Consider the following 15,233-nt stretch of genomic DNA (forward strand, 5'->3'; position numbering starts at 1 on the left):
GGAGCCTATAACCTAACTTTTTGCAAAGTTTCAAAACTTTCCGATTTAATTCCACCAAAAATCGTTTAATGACTGGACTATCTCTGCTTCGCATCGAAGCTAAAACGGTAGACATGAAGGCTTATCAAGTAATCCTGTTTTGTTATACGTTTCTCGTAGATCAAATTTTGAAGTAACGGTGCTATCACAGAATGGACACTGATAAAAATTTACATGGTCAATATAGGGAGGTGATTAGAATCAGTCCACCATTTGTATGTAGGTAAATCAGTGTGACCACTTTTTAAATATTAAAATTGTGTATACCTTTTTCAAAATGTAAAGTAACAATTTTAATTATGATATTTATATTTTTGAACGTGTACAACACTACATAAATATTTAATATATTTAAATAATATAATAATACGATAATTCAAATTAATAAAATAAAAACACTAAAATTAATGATTCATGTTCAATTGAATTATACATTTTTTAAATATTTCATACAAAAATGTCTAAAATTTTTTATTCATTTTGAATAAATTATTTTATAAAATACATCATATTAAAATTAATACCTTCTTAGCTTTGCATCAAAGCTAAAATTAAAAAAGAATCAATTAACATAATATTGAAGTTTCGAAATCAACATACACATTCATTACATATATTATACAATAATTAAACAATTAATAAATTAAAGTATAATAAAAACTCTTTCAAATAATCTAGAACATGTAATTGTATTTTATTAATGTATTAGTATATCAAGTATACTATGTTTCCTCGGTTTTGATAAAATATTTTTGTTTAAAAATTTTAAAGAACTAAATATTCTAAGTCTTATATAAAGGCTTTTTAAAAACTCATAATTAAAGTTTGAACATGGATGCTTTAAAGGAATATTACTTATTAAATTTCTCATTTCTTTTCCTACATTATTGTTTACAGCAATTATTGGAAATTCTTCTATAAAAATATTAAAAATTCACTTATATAATTTACAAACAAAATGGGTGAAGTATTTTAGTTTCCATAAGTGGATAAATTTTTATAATGGTAAACCTTAAAATATGTTAAAAAAATAAGATTCATCTAACTGATTTTGAGACTTAGAATAACTAATACATATACCACAATTATGTTTTTCTAATGATTTCTTAATTAGATAGCCACATACATAAGTAAGGGCATTTATAGCAGGAAAACTTAAATCATGGTAATCAACCATACCAACTTTAAAATTTTCAAAATTATAAGTTTTCTCAGGATTAAATGCAATAAGACGTTTAATAAAGGAGCAACACTTAAATTAGTTAAAATTTCATCTAAGTCATTCAGACAATTTAAGCCGTCAGACTGTTTGAAAAAATTTTCTGCGTTAGAAAACATTAGGTTTGAAATTAACATTACAAACCATATAATACTTATTAAATTTATCAATTGATTTGTCAAACAAATCATTTCTGTTGCAATTTTAGTAATTATTTTTTATAACTTTAAGATTTTTAAGATACAAATATTATTTTTATAATTATAATAAAAAAAAATAACCGAGGAAAATCCTTTGGTATTTTAAACATTTTACAATCATCATTTTTGGAAGCAATTCTTGAGTTAATGCAGTTTTTTACAATGCAAACATAAACCATTCTATTAATTATTATATAAAAAATGGAAAATTAATGAAATAAAATGATTAAAAGTAAAATTCTTATAATATATATTTTCACTCAACCGGTATTAGTTATCATAACAACAAAATGATAATACCAATACCTACAATAAAATGGCTGCTACTTTTTGTTTACATATCGAAGTGTCCATAGCCTGATTTTAATGTTATTTCGATAGGAAACTTTTTCGCCGCAGTTTATTGTAGAATTGTATAGATCGTTATGTAACTATTTTATATGCTGTGGTAATATTATAATAATTCAACGCTAACCAAAATTTTAATGAACGCTCAGAAAAATTCTTGTGTTGAAAGTATTTGGAATTTAAAACTTTTAAAAATAATTCATTGAGTACAATGATAGCGCTTGCGCAGTAGTACAAAATTGTTGATACTTCAAAAAAATGTATGAAGATAAACTTATAAACTATTCCTTTACACATGATCTAAGCATATTCTTATCGAAAACTGAACTAATTATGTCATTTATATTGATAGCTACCTGTATAAATTGTATATATGCTACCAATTAATAAACTATTAAATTTGAACATTTCAAAATTTATAATAAATAACTGTTGCTTATTTTTTTATTTATCTATTCAACTATGTCCAACTTTATTTTGAGACGAGTAAGTTATTATTCATGAAAATTGATCTAATTTACTTAATATTTTTATCATATAAAATATAATATAAGTTGTGTAACCTAAATAATAAGCTTAAGTTGTTTTATTTGTAATTACATATAATTCTATTAATATTTCTCTTATTGTTGCTTAGTCTGGTTACTCATTATTAGCAGCCTCGACATTCATTCAAAAGGTATTAGCTAAAGATGAAGAACCTAAACTTGTTAAACCAAAAGATTTACCAATTTATACTGAAAAACCTACAGAAGAAAATAAGTGAGAAACACATTTTGTAAAGATAATTTGTTTGAATGATAAATTAATTATACACTTTTTAGAAAGCAAGAAGATAATTGGGAACCAACTTTTGCTCATAATTCAATTAAGAAACTTTGTGAAGAAGTCATTACTGTTAATAATCAGCTTTCTATAGTTAAGGATAGAGTAAATACTTTTTTTCAAACAGGATATGCTCATACAGGAGGTACTAATTATTTTTTTTATATCATTCTTTACTGCTAATAAATTAAACTATTTTTATACAAAGAGTGAAACAGAATTGACAACTCTTGTAACTTTTTATACAATTAATATTTTGCTGTAATCTTTTAATGTATGCATTATTTTATTTGACTAAGTTATTATTATATTTTATTTTAATTAAACATTTTTTCAATATTTAAAATAGTCAGTATTCAGCACTTTTCAAATAAAATGTTTTATTTAACTCAATAATTACTCATCCTAAAACTGTTATTAAACTATTAAATTTTTTTGTAGAAAAAGCTCTAAAAAAAATATTTAAAAAAAATTTGGAAACTTCAAAAAAATAAAAAATATTATTAAAAACATGATTTTAACAGTTTAAAATATTAAAAAATTAATTACAATGAAATTTTAATAATTGTACCAAAAGTTATATGAATTGTCAGTTATATTCATTCTATCCTGTATACTTTTTACTATTTTATAGATTTATTTAAATTTTATTTCATTATTTCTTCAAAAACCAGTTACAGTCTTCACTAATAAATTACCTTAAATCTTTTGAAATTTTAAATAATATAAAATAACTTTTTTTTATTGATTATTAATATTAAAAATTATTAGTTAATGTAAAATCTTTACATTACTTCATAGATTTGAAAAATATACTTGTACCTTTTAAAATAAAAATTTAATAGCTGGTTCTTTTGTTCAATGTCAAAATGTAAAATCAATTGATATAGTCACAGTATTATTTGGTGGTAGAAATCATAATGGCTGTTATTATATAACGACAGATTATACATAACATTTATAAGTAAGGAACTAAGTAATGTCCTTTAAAAAATTGGTGAAATATGTTAAAGATATTCTATTATTTCAATAATTTTTTTTAAATTCAAATATACTTTTATAGTATAAATTAAAATTAATAAGATACTAAATTAATTTTTATTTTATTTTCGAAAGTACAAAACTCATTTAATCTAGATATGCAAGTAATCCAAATTTGGTAAGACACTAATTTTCTTAGAAAATATTGAGTTTTATGTTTGTAAAGGGAAAACAATAAGCTTAAAAGCTCTACAATAAAATGTAGACAAATAATTTTTTTTCATACCTTCAGGGTCAAAAAAAAATCTTACAATTTTCTTAAATGGGAACTATTATTTTTAACTTAGCATTATGATAAAAAAAAAAAATTACAAATAATTTTGTTATTATAATTTTTTTTTTTTTTATTCATCCATTACAGCATTTTAAAATACACAGGATGAATATGTAGCGAGAACAGAGTGCGCATACACCAGTTGAGCGCTGTAATCCTGAAGGAATGAAAAAAAATTATTTAACTACGTATTATTGTAGTTTTTTTAACCTAATTTTTTTCTCTTTTGAAAAATGAAAAAGTTTCAAAAGTTTCTGACAAAATGAATGTTTTACCAAATTTGGATCATCTTGTAAGTTTGAATAAAATAAAATAATTGTTACTTTTAAAATTATTTTCTATAAATGATCCTTTTTTCTTAAAAAATTTTCTTGTTGTGTAATAATTTATTACACAACAAAAAAAATGTCAAAATTCTAACAAATTAAATAACATATTCTTTTTTATACAAAATATTCGTTTTATCATGAAATATTTTCAGATATGCAAAATAAAAAATTTACTATTTAATTAAACATTTCACAATTCATTAAGATTCTGAAGTATCATTTTTTTCCAAGTACCCCAAAAATATACAAAATAATAAAATTTCAACCTGTAGATATAAGTAATTAAATATGATACAATGATAAGTATAATGTAATAACACTTCGGTGATAACACTTAGGTGGGTAAACCAAATCAAGACAATTCGGTATGAGATGCGCACAATGGACCAACAGGTCTGAGTGCATGGGCATTATGTCCACATCGATAAAAACTAAAAATTAAATATTATACAGTAATAATATCATATTCATAAGTTATGGATAAGTAATATAATGAATGTTCTTGGTAATGAAAATATTTTTCTACAAATAATTATGGTAGAATATAGTATTTAAAAAAGTAAAACTAAATAGTTTCTTTAATACAACTTCAAAATATTTTAAGTTATGAATATTTATTGAAAATTTATTATGGAAAAATAATGGTCTTCCACTTGGTTAAAATCATAACAGAAATTCTAAAAAATCACAATGGGGCACTCAATATATTGTAACACCCCACTTGAAAAAATCTTGCATATGTCACTGTTGACAGGTATTCAATCTTGGCAATCATCATAGTCATCATTTAATAATTGTTAAAACAGTTAATAGTCTTCTTCTTCTTTTTCCTCACCTTAATCCCAACTACTTGGGGTTGACAACCCTTATCCTAAACTTCCACATGACACAACCTCCCACATCATTTACACTCACATAAAAACAGTTATGAGTATTAACTCTAATTTTTTGGGTGCTATTTTACAAAAAACTTTAATTATTTAATTATTAATAAGTAATTTATTTAAATAAAATTTTCTTTTTAAGCATTTGTAGATAATTTGCATCAAGAGAAAAACTCGGCTTTAAGAGTGGGATTTGTAATAAGTGGAGGTATAGCTGGCTTTTTATTGGCTTTCAATAAAGGCAAGTTCAAGAAAATCCTTTTTACAGCAAGTGGAACATCAGCTTTCTTTTATATAGGGTATCCAAAAGAAGCTGAAAAAACTACAAAAATAATTAAACGTTATTCAGCAGTATCATACCATTTCATAAATAATGGTACAAACAATTTTTGTCTTAAAATATATCAAGAAATTTTATAATTTTCCAATTTTAGTTACTAAAGATTTATCTGGTTTTGAACTACCTTCATTACCATCACCTAAAGAAGAATCAGAAAATTCTAATGAAGAAAAACCCGAGTTAAAAGAGTTGTATAATTCATTATTAGAGTTCATCAGTTCAAACTTAAATTCAGCTAAAAAGCTAATTTTTAATGATAAAAATGTAAAAAAATAACTACTGGCATAAATTATTTATCATTATGATAATTAATCAAAAATTATATTTTTAGGGCTCAGATGACCAAAAGTAATGAAATCATCCATCCATTTAAATGTTGATAGTAAATGTATAATTTTGAATTAAATTTGTATGTTATTAGAAATATTTAATCCTCGATACAAGCTCTATTTAATCGGGAAATGACATCTTCTTTACCAAGTATTTCCATCATTTCACTTACACCTGGACCTTGCTGTAAAAACAATACATGCATACAATATATTAAATGAAAATTGTAAAGTAACTTATTATAAATATACTGTATTTACTTTTAATCCACTTATTATATTTCTTAATGTTTTCATGAAATTACTGTAAACAATATTATTAGACTTAGAAAATTCCTGTAGTATGTTTCCTAATTGTTTAGCATTAAAATTTTCCACATTCTGTAAATTTTGTATCAACTTCATTATTAAGTCTACAAATATTCAAATTAACTTTATTTATTTGATATTTTAACTATATTGTTATCACAACCTTTATCAAAGTTCATAGTTTTGATAGAAGCTTCCGAAGGTTTAATCCAAATAAATTTATAGTTATCATTTATCAGCTGATTGATGTTTGAAATTCTGTTAACACTCCATTTTAGAATTTTTTCCAAGTATGAATCATTCAAATCTAAACTTATTTCATTGCTAAAAGAATAGAATATGTTTAAATTTTCGTATAACAATTATTTTTGAAAAAATACTTTTCTAAAAAGTTGTTTTTTATAATTTGTTTCAATTGTCTAATTGCTTTTTTCATTCCACATTCTGTACTTAATTCAATTTTTAGTTGAATTTTATTAAAATAATCAAGTTTGTCTAGAGATACTTGACAAGAATTTGAATTAATTAGGTTGACATCAAACTAAAATCATTAATGTAAAATTTGGATTTTATCTTAAATAATAAATTTTACTTACATTTTCAACAAGTTCATCAAGAGTTTTAATGCACATCTTATTTTTTGAATTGTTGAAACTAAAACCACCACCACAACTTACTACAAAATTTAAAATGGATTCAGGATAAATTCCTTTTTTTCTATAAGAACTTATTGAAATATCCTGCTGACGTTTTGAAAGTTTAGTTCCATCAACATTCATTAATAATGGTAAATGTCCAAATATAGGTGGTGTCCAACCAAAAGCTCTAATTTAGACAATTATGAAAGATTTTTAAATTTCAGTATAAATTTTCTATATATTTATATAAGACCAATTTGAATAATAAGCTCGAGTATAAAATAAAGTTAAACTATTTTTTTTTTTTTAATTGTTTACCTATACAATAAAATATGTTTTGATGTTGACGATTGCCATTCAACACCTCTCAATACATGAGTTATTTTCATAAAATGATCATCTATAACGTTTGCTAAATGATAAGTAGGAAAACCATCAGATTTTAATACAACTGGATCACCTTCAATAGCAGCAACATTCCTAACATTATTTCCATATACCATATCACTAAAATTTACATTATCCTTTTCTAACTGAAAGTTAATTCAAAATTTGTTAAATATCGTGAAATATCCAGAGTATAAAGTTTTACCTTAAATCTCACAACATAGTTTGTACTGTTTTTTTTCTCCTCTATCTCTTCATCATCTAAATAACGACATTTATTATCATAACGGGGTATTGTTCGTGTCCTAATAGCTTCTCTTCTTAAAAGTTCTAACCTTTTTTCAGTACAATAACATTTATAAGCAAAACCATTATTCAATAAATTATTGACTGCTTTTCTATTAAAAAAAAAAAAAGATAAATTATAAAATATGTATTATTGCAACAATAATTAAATATTATACTTATAATAATTTAATCGTTCAGACTGAATGTAAGGTCCAAATGGTCCATTATTATTAGGACCCTCATCAAATTCTATTCCTAGCCATGACAAATCTTCTTGAAGTTCATCAACAGCACCATCAACAATTCTTGTTCGATCTGTATCTTCTATTCTTAAAACATATTTTCCACCATTAGCTTTAGCAAAAAGATAATTGTATAAAGCAGTTCGAAAACCTCCTAAATGAAGACTTCCTGAAATAGACAAAGGAACAATTTTTTTATTTAAAGCAAGATTATTTTTTTACAGATTAATATTAAGAAAAATTCTTTAGGTTCTAATAGTATATCACACATACTTTACTTTTAATGAAATGTTTACATGATAAATCATATTCAAAAATTTTTATTTCATATTTACAGCTTAATTTGATTAAGTCTTAATACCTGTAGGACTAGGAGCAAATCTCACTCGAACGGAATCTGAAAAAAATAATCGAACACCCACTTTACATTTTCTTATCCTGATGCTATAAAAATATTTTGAAGTCAAATACTTAAAATACATGATAAAATTATTTATATGTTCAAAATATATTTATAAGGAGTTTTGTTTATGTTTTAACGTCAAATATTCTTTGACACATTATTGATGCAATTAAGTTATAAGGTAGCTTCCTAAAAATGTTAAATTATACCTAACTACTAATAATTATATAGCCCTATCAAACATTTTTAAATATTCAGTTTTACAACCTTAATAAATGAACACAAATATTTTTTTACAAAATGTTTACTTTAACAATCCATACATTATCAGCACAAAATAGATTTGGTTTTATTTATTTTGTGATTTCCGATTAAGGTTAACTGTATTTAAGCCTTAAACTTTAACCACCTTACTTGAATGATAACTTTGTTAAGTATAATACTGATAACCCTAATCTTGATTTTTACCATCATGGCTCTCTCAGAGAATTTAATATCAAAACATTAAGTAATTAAAATTTGATGTAAATTAAATTAATAATATTCAACTTATTTTGATACATTAGCTTATGTTTATTTAAAACATTATTAATCTTTACTTTGTTACTTATTTAAATAAATATTTTAACAATATGTATCTGTAGATGATACGTTTTTTACTCATTTTTTATTAATATTGTTTAGTTATCTTCTGATAACCGATATTCTTTAGACAACAGGTATTTAAATAAAAAAAGTAATTTTAGGAATGCTAAGAAACAATAGATCTGATTTCTTTGTTTTGCAAATGCAATAAATATTTTAGAGGTGGATAATAAATATTAGGAACATTAAATATCAAATATTCTATTGACGCATTTAAAATTGAAAATTTCTTTACACTACATGACAGAAGTTTTAATTAATAGTTTTATAAGCCTTTTAATTACTTATAATATAGAAAATTTTAATATTTAATGTTTATCCAATCTCAAAATAAAGAGAAGTCATTAGTCATAAGCCTCATAATATTTAGTTTTAGTATATCAAAATAATAAATAACGCTCAAGACATAAAGGCTAAATTTAAATTTAAATCCAAATTGACTTTTCAATATCTATAATTGAACTTCTTAATGATAACATAAATATTTTATTTAGTTAAAAAAGTGGTAATGTGATTCTAGACTTTTCTTTCTAATGAATACCATGATGCGATGGTCTAGAACATCTATACATTTTATTTCTGCACTTCGATTACAATCTCGAAGTTTGAACACTATTAAACCATCTGCTGAGGATTTTAAAATAGCTGATAAAAAAAACAATCCTTCTAATAGTAGTATTGTAGCTGCAGCTTTTGCATCTTTAAAAGAGATTGATTCAACAAAATCTTCAAAAAAAAATGCATATTTTATTGTTAATAATAAGTTAGATAATGCAAAAACAACTGAAGACTTATTGGAATTAGCAAATGCTCCTGTACTATCCAAATCACAAGCTCTCAAAGTAATGTGTATACTTATCATAATATGAAAGTTTCAAATTATTTTATTGTTTTATGAAAAAATAGGCTGTTTCAATATTAGCGGAATGGGCTAGTACTGGTCGAGCTAAATTAACAGAATTTGAAGCAGATTCAAGATTTTTAAAACTATGCAAATTATTAGGCAAAGAAAACCTTAAAAAAGATTATTTATTTAATGATTTATCTACTGTTCTTAGCATTACTGGTGATGATGAAGCTGCCAAATTAATATCTACAATAAGTCTGCCACAAATGATCAGAGTAAAGAAATATATACATATATTATCTCTATAAATTATAAATAGGGTGTCCCACCAGGTTTTGACATCATTAATAATTAAGGAATTAGAAGAAGAAGAAAAATAATTTTAATACATAGAGTGTGTATGTAATGCAAAAAAACTATGCATTAAAAATAATGTACCAGTACAAACTGTATCCACCTCTAGTACATACCCACACTATATATAAGCTTTTAACTTAATAGTTGCTTACATATATTTTGGGTAACTTATTTTTAAATAATTTTTATTATTTTAAACTGTTAAAAACATTTCTTTTTTATTTGCCTATTAAAAGAAAAATTTTGTATTTCTTTAAAAATTTAAAAATAGCTATTTTTAGCTTTTAAAAAAAATTTAAAGGATTATACTTTACTTTTGTGAAATATAAATTTTGCAAAATAAAAAAAAAAAGCTAAAAAAAGGCTATTTTGAAATATTAAAAAATAAAAAAAATTAAATTCTTTTCTTATTTGAAACTAATAATATACTTTTAACGTAGTTAAAAATTATTTTTAAAAATGTAATGCAAAATGTTTGTTGATTCAAAAGTTATTAAAGATGTCAAGGCTCGGTAAAACACCAATATATACAGTGTGTTTTAGATATAACTGGCAACAACTATACTTTTTTATATAATTATCATTTTGTTAAAAAATTTTTTTAAATAACTTGCCTTTTTTGACTTTTCTTAAGAAATTATGTGTTTAAAGATAAATGAATTATCCTTTATGCTAATTATTTGCAAAAGACATAACTCCCAAAAAAAAAAAAATGGATATAATAGGTTTAATCATCATTTCATTTAAATAATACTATTTTTATGCTATTTAAAATTATATGTTATATTTCATTTATCATGGATAGTTAGGATAGATCCGGTAAATAAATATTAAATAGTCCAGAACTGAAGTTTAGATTTACATTAAAATTTGGATCAATATCTTATTCTTACTATTTATACATCACTATATAAAATTTTATTTTTGTAGGTATTATCAGCATTAGCTGTTAAAAAAAAACGTTCTATAACTTTAATGCGATCACTAGCTTTCAATATTGGTAGATCATCAGAAAAACTTGATATCAAACAGTGTGCTGATGTGTTATATGCTTTGGCTATTTTAAATTTTCCTGATGAAGTCTTAATGGAAAAAGTGAGCTCTGATGTATGTAGTTTATTACCTTCAAACGATCGCTCGTCTGTTATAGGATCAATTATAACAAGTATGGGAGTATTACGTTTAAGAGACACAGGTAATAGCTAAAAATAACCTAATACAACTTTTTACTTTAAAATAATTTTTTGATTGCAATAGTGTTTTTTATTGACCATAAAGTAATTTAATTACAAAATATTCTATTTTATTTAGATTTACTTGAATCCCTATCAACTTGGTTGGAAAAAAACATTGATAATTGCAAAAAGCATACTTTGGAATCTTTTATAATCACTTTGGCTTATGTTAATTACAAACCGATTAATTTTGAAAGCATTTCTAAGGTTCTTAAAATAACTAAATTTATATTTATTAAGGTTTTTCAACAATATATTTGTTTACATTAATTTTATTTTTGTTATTTGATTTAAAAACAATAAGAACATAGAACATTTGGCTATTATTACATGATAATATATAATATCAAATATTAAATACTATTTGTGTGCTGTTTATAAGTTGCCTATATGTTAAGTTAGAATTGATTCTATATACAACTATGATATGTATAATGAAATAGTATTATTAGTATTTTAATTAATATGGTAAAAGAAACATATTAGTTTAAAAAAAGTTAATTATAAATTTCTTTAAAGTTTTTATCCAATTTTATACTATTTGAGTTCTGCAAAATAGATAAATTTATATGACTAAAAGTCTGACTTAAAATCATCAGAATTTTACACTTATTTCTGGAGTATTCTTATTTTATTTAAAACATTATGTAAAAATCATTCTAGAGATATTGATATTTGTTTCTGGATATAACTGAAATATTTTCTTTTATTATTTTTAACAAATTCAAAGCAAATAATTTGTAAATTATTACAAGATAAAAAATTTATGTTAATATTATTATTTATTGTATCAATATTGTTGAAAGATCATACCTTTTATAGCTAATAATTTTACATAAATAATATTTCAATCAGGTATTTGAAAACAACAAAAAAATTGATGTCAGTAATATAAATACATGGTTAGATGTTGTTTGGAGTTTAATAGTGCTTGAAAAAGAAAATAATGAACACTTGGAATCAGTTTTATCACCTGATTTTACAGCTAATTTATTAAAATTAAAAGGTAATTAAAAAATGTTGTAAATAATTTGTTAACAAATGGTGTTTTGAGAATATACACTACATATACATTTTATGAATCAGCATTTACCCTGAATTAGGCAAATCCCTACAAAAATTATTATATACTTTACAATTATTTTGTGTAAACATATATTTCTGTAACATTTTTCAATGTATAATCTTATTGAAATAAAATGTGCTATAAAACAACCTTTAGTTTACAACTTAAAAATGTTAAGAATTTTTTTTTATAGTGTTAAATAATAATAAATACTTTTATTTTTAATTTTTTTTAGATAACCAAATTGTTCCTATTAAACTGCTTAATATTAATGGATATGCTAAGACAAAATCTCAATATAAAGGTAAAGTGTTAGATAAACAAATGTTTAAATACAATGTAGTGATGTTATTTGAAAATTTTACTAAAAAAAATATGTACTGGTTGATCCGTTTATTTTAATCAACTTAATGATTTATAAAATAAAAATAATTTTGGGAATATTTTTTGTCTTTTAGCTTTGATACAAAGCTAGAAAGGTATTAATTTTACCATAATGTGAATATATATATATATGTTTTTTGTGTCTGTTACTACTTTTTCTCAGGTCTCACTAGACCAATTTTTTCTAACAAAAAGTATCTAGTTGAAGATCCTCAAAAATTGAAAAAATTTTCCTTAATCCCTGAAAATGGAGTAAATCCTCCAAAAAAATACCATTTTTAAAATCGACAATTTTCAATTTATTTTTATTCAAAATTATCATGATTTTTTTTAAAAACGGATAAATCAAAACAAATTATTATATTATTATTATTAATATAAATACCGTAAGAGTTTCCTTTTTATTAGGTATATTTTTCTGCCTATAGGGGTATTCAAAATAGCAACATTTGCTTGAAAAGATAAACTTATCTTTTGAAAATATTCCGGAAATACGCCTCGCTTTAAACATAAGTTAAATTAAAGCTTATGTTTATACTATAAGTAATAAAAAAACCAAATATGCTATTTACATGCAAACGTCATGTTATTTTAACTTAAAGTACTATAACTTTTTAAATAATATGTAGATCAATACATTTTTGCATTTTTATTGTAATAAATCATTTAAATAGAAGGCTTAATAATAATATCTATGTAACTCTTGGTGTTTAATTATATGCTACAAATGAAATATTCAAAACTATATTCTGTGCCTAGTTTCATGTATGATTTTGTATGCTGTTGTTATGTTAAATTTCATTTTAGCCAATTTTTTATACGTCATTACTCATTTTTAACTAATTATTAATAATATCAAAAATTATTGGTAATGGAAATAATCAAATTGCAGATTTCAAATCAGCTCGAGAAACTGCTCAAGAAAAGTATATTTTTGACTCCTATGAAAATTTCTTTTAAACTATTTATTCATAATTAACAACAAATTATCTTCTAAAAAGTTTTATATCAAGTCCTTTAATACACTTTTACCATAAAAGTAACAACTACTGTTCTCCATAAAAATTACAATACTAAATTATTAAATATCAATTTAATACTACGTTCAATTGCTATAATAGATATTTAATTATACATTTGTACTACTAATTAGAAATAATGAAGGAAATCTATAGATTTGCAATAAAGCGTTTCTTATGATAGTGATTTTAGTCACTGTCTGATTTTATCTATATTTCTCCTGACTATGCCACTCCCACACTACGCTACCGTTTTTTTTTTATAAATCCATTTACATCAATCAAGATTATTTCTTATAGGGGTATCAACTATGTATATTTTTTAATGGCAACATGTTTAATTATTTTATAAAATGACTGGTTGATAAAAATCTAATTGTTAGATAATTTCCTAATTTATAGGCTATTTAAATATGAATTTTTTCATTTATAAAGTAGTTATTTATTTTGGATAATATATAATATGAAAATTTACATTAGTTTACAAATGAACCAGTTATTTAAAATACATCTTAAATCACAAAAATGTGAAATAAATATTTTAATTTATGTAGTTGTGTATAGTTATTAAAGAGTAATTTTTTTAATTCGCTCAAGGATTTTTAACAATATTCAGAAATAAAAAACAAATATTTAATCTTAACATCCTTAAAAATAGAAAATTGATTGATAAGTTCCCCTTATGAGTTAATATGTTATTAAGATAATTAAGCTCTACAAACCTTCAAGATTGTAATTTGTCATTTCTATAATTCAACTTGCCAACTATCCTATCTAAGTATAATATATTGCCTATGAAGTAATTAAAATTTTTAATTATAGGACCACTACTAAATTTAAATTTAGAAGATTACCAAGTTAAATTAACTAAATCCAAGGATAAACAAGCTTTAATGGCTTCAATGATGGATGCACTATCTTCTATATTACCATCTATTAACATAATAAAAACTGATGTTTGTACTAATTTTGGTTTTATTATTGGTAAGTACAAATTTTTTTTTCAAAAACAATTAAAAAAATCATTAGAATGGATTCTATAATAGATGTCTAAATTAGAAAAATTTACTTTCCAGATGCTGTGTGTGCATTTGATTCAAAACTTAATCCAATCCCTCTAAATAGCAATGAATCAACTAACACAGAAATACATAAAATAGCTTTTATGCTGACTGGGTTTCATGATTCATGTCGAGGATGCCACAATGAACCTAATGGAATTGTTGTACTAAATACACGGCTCATTAAATCGCTTGGTTATAAAGTGTTAACAGTTCCTTACACTGAATTTGGCATTCGTGATTCATTAGTTAATAGAATTAAGTATCTTAAAGAGAATATTCAGCTGTTAATTAAAGAATCACAATGATGATAGTGCTTTATATTTATATTTTATTGTTGTCTTGAATAAATGTATGTTTAAATCTTATGATAATTCTTCATTTATTTGATTAAAAAAAAATCACTAATTAATTTGGTAAAAACTAGATTTGTCAATTTTTTATACAATTTTATTCAGATCATTTTAATTGTCACTTGTAAGGTTAAAATAATTTTTTATTATAAATACTATATATACTAAAAA

General features: G+C 23.0%; 3 protein-coding genes across 6 annotated transcripts; 2 read left to right on the plus strand and 1 right to left on the minus strand.

The window, feature by feature from the left end:
- The first annotated feature begins 1,830 nt into the window (after positions 1-1,830).
- On the plus strand, positions 1,831-6,095 carry LOC126908028 (MICOS complex subunit Mic27-like). The gene is made up of 7 exons (XM_050689847.1): positions 1,831-2,292; positions 2,444-2,568; positions 2,631-2,776; positions 5,302-5,535; positions 5,594-5,763; positions 5,831-5,847; positions 5,921-6,095. Exons 1-7 carry the CDS (start codon positions 2,269-2,271, stop codon positions 5,928-5,930), a joined length of 726 nt encoding a protein of 241 aa, XP_050545804.1. The 5' UTR covers positions 1,831-2,268; the 3' UTR covers positions 5,931-6,095.
- LOC126908026 (probable glutamate--tRNA ligase, mitochondrial) lies at positions 5,868-8,435 on the minus strand. Of its 3 annotated transcripts, XM_050689845.1 has the most exons (10): positions 8,404-8,435; positions 8,054-8,136; positions 7,627-7,861; positions 7,368-7,560; positions 7,094-7,308; positions 6,734-6,962; positions 6,518-6,678; positions 6,301-6,461; positions 6,090-6,241; positions 5,868-6,013 (listed from the first exon to the last, which is right to left on the minus strand). In XM_050689845.1, exons 1-10 carry the CDS (start codon positions 8,418-8,420, stop codon positions 5,927-5,929), a joined length of 1,533 nt encoding a protein of 510 aa, XP_050545802.1. In that variant the 5' UTR covers positions 8,421-8,435; the 3' UTR covers positions 5,868-5,926. The 3 variants fall into 3 exon arrangements, 2 of the variants coding, with proteins under 2 accessions (XP_050545802.1, XP_050545801.1); XR_007704686.1 differs by lacking the exon at positions 8,404-8,435 and having other exon boundaries at positions 6,090-6,209; positions 8,054-8,353; XM_050689844.1 differs by lacking the exon at positions 8,404-8,435 and having other exon boundaries at positions 8,054-8,353.
- Positions 8,436-8,438: 3 nt separating this feature from the next.
- Positions 8,439-15,077, plus strand: LOC126908025 (FAST kinase domain-containing protein 4). 2 transcript variants are annotated; one of them, XM_050689843.1, is made up of 9 exons: positions 8,439-8,814; positions 9,235-9,582; positions 9,647-9,862; positions 10,875-11,139; positions 11,256-11,386; positions 12,035-12,185; positions 12,481-12,549; positions 14,471-14,632; positions 14,725-15,077. In XM_050689843.1, the coding sequence occupies exons 2-9, from the start codon at positions 9,274-9,276 to the stop codon at positions 15,015-15,017; spliced, it is 1,596 nt and encodes a 531-aa protein (XP_050545800.1). In that variant the 5' UTR covers positions 8,439-8,814; positions 9,235-9,273; the 3' UTR covers positions 15,018-15,077. The 2 variants fall into 2 exon arrangements, with proteins under 2 accessions (XP_050545800.1, XP_050545799.1); XM_050689842.1 differs by having other exon boundaries at positions 9,261-9,582.
- Positions 15,078-15,233: the final 156 nt, after the last annotated feature.

The sequence above is a fragment of the Daktulosphaira vitifoliae genome, unplaced genomic scaffold (assembly GCF_025091365.1).
Source record: "Daktulosphaira vitifoliae isolate Bord-2020 unplaced genomic scaffold, ASM2509136v1 Scaffold_5, whole genome shotgun sequence".
Lineage (NCBI taxonomy): Eukaryota > Metazoa > Arthropoda > Insecta > Hemiptera > Phylloxeridae > Daktulosphaira > Daktulosphaira vitifoliae.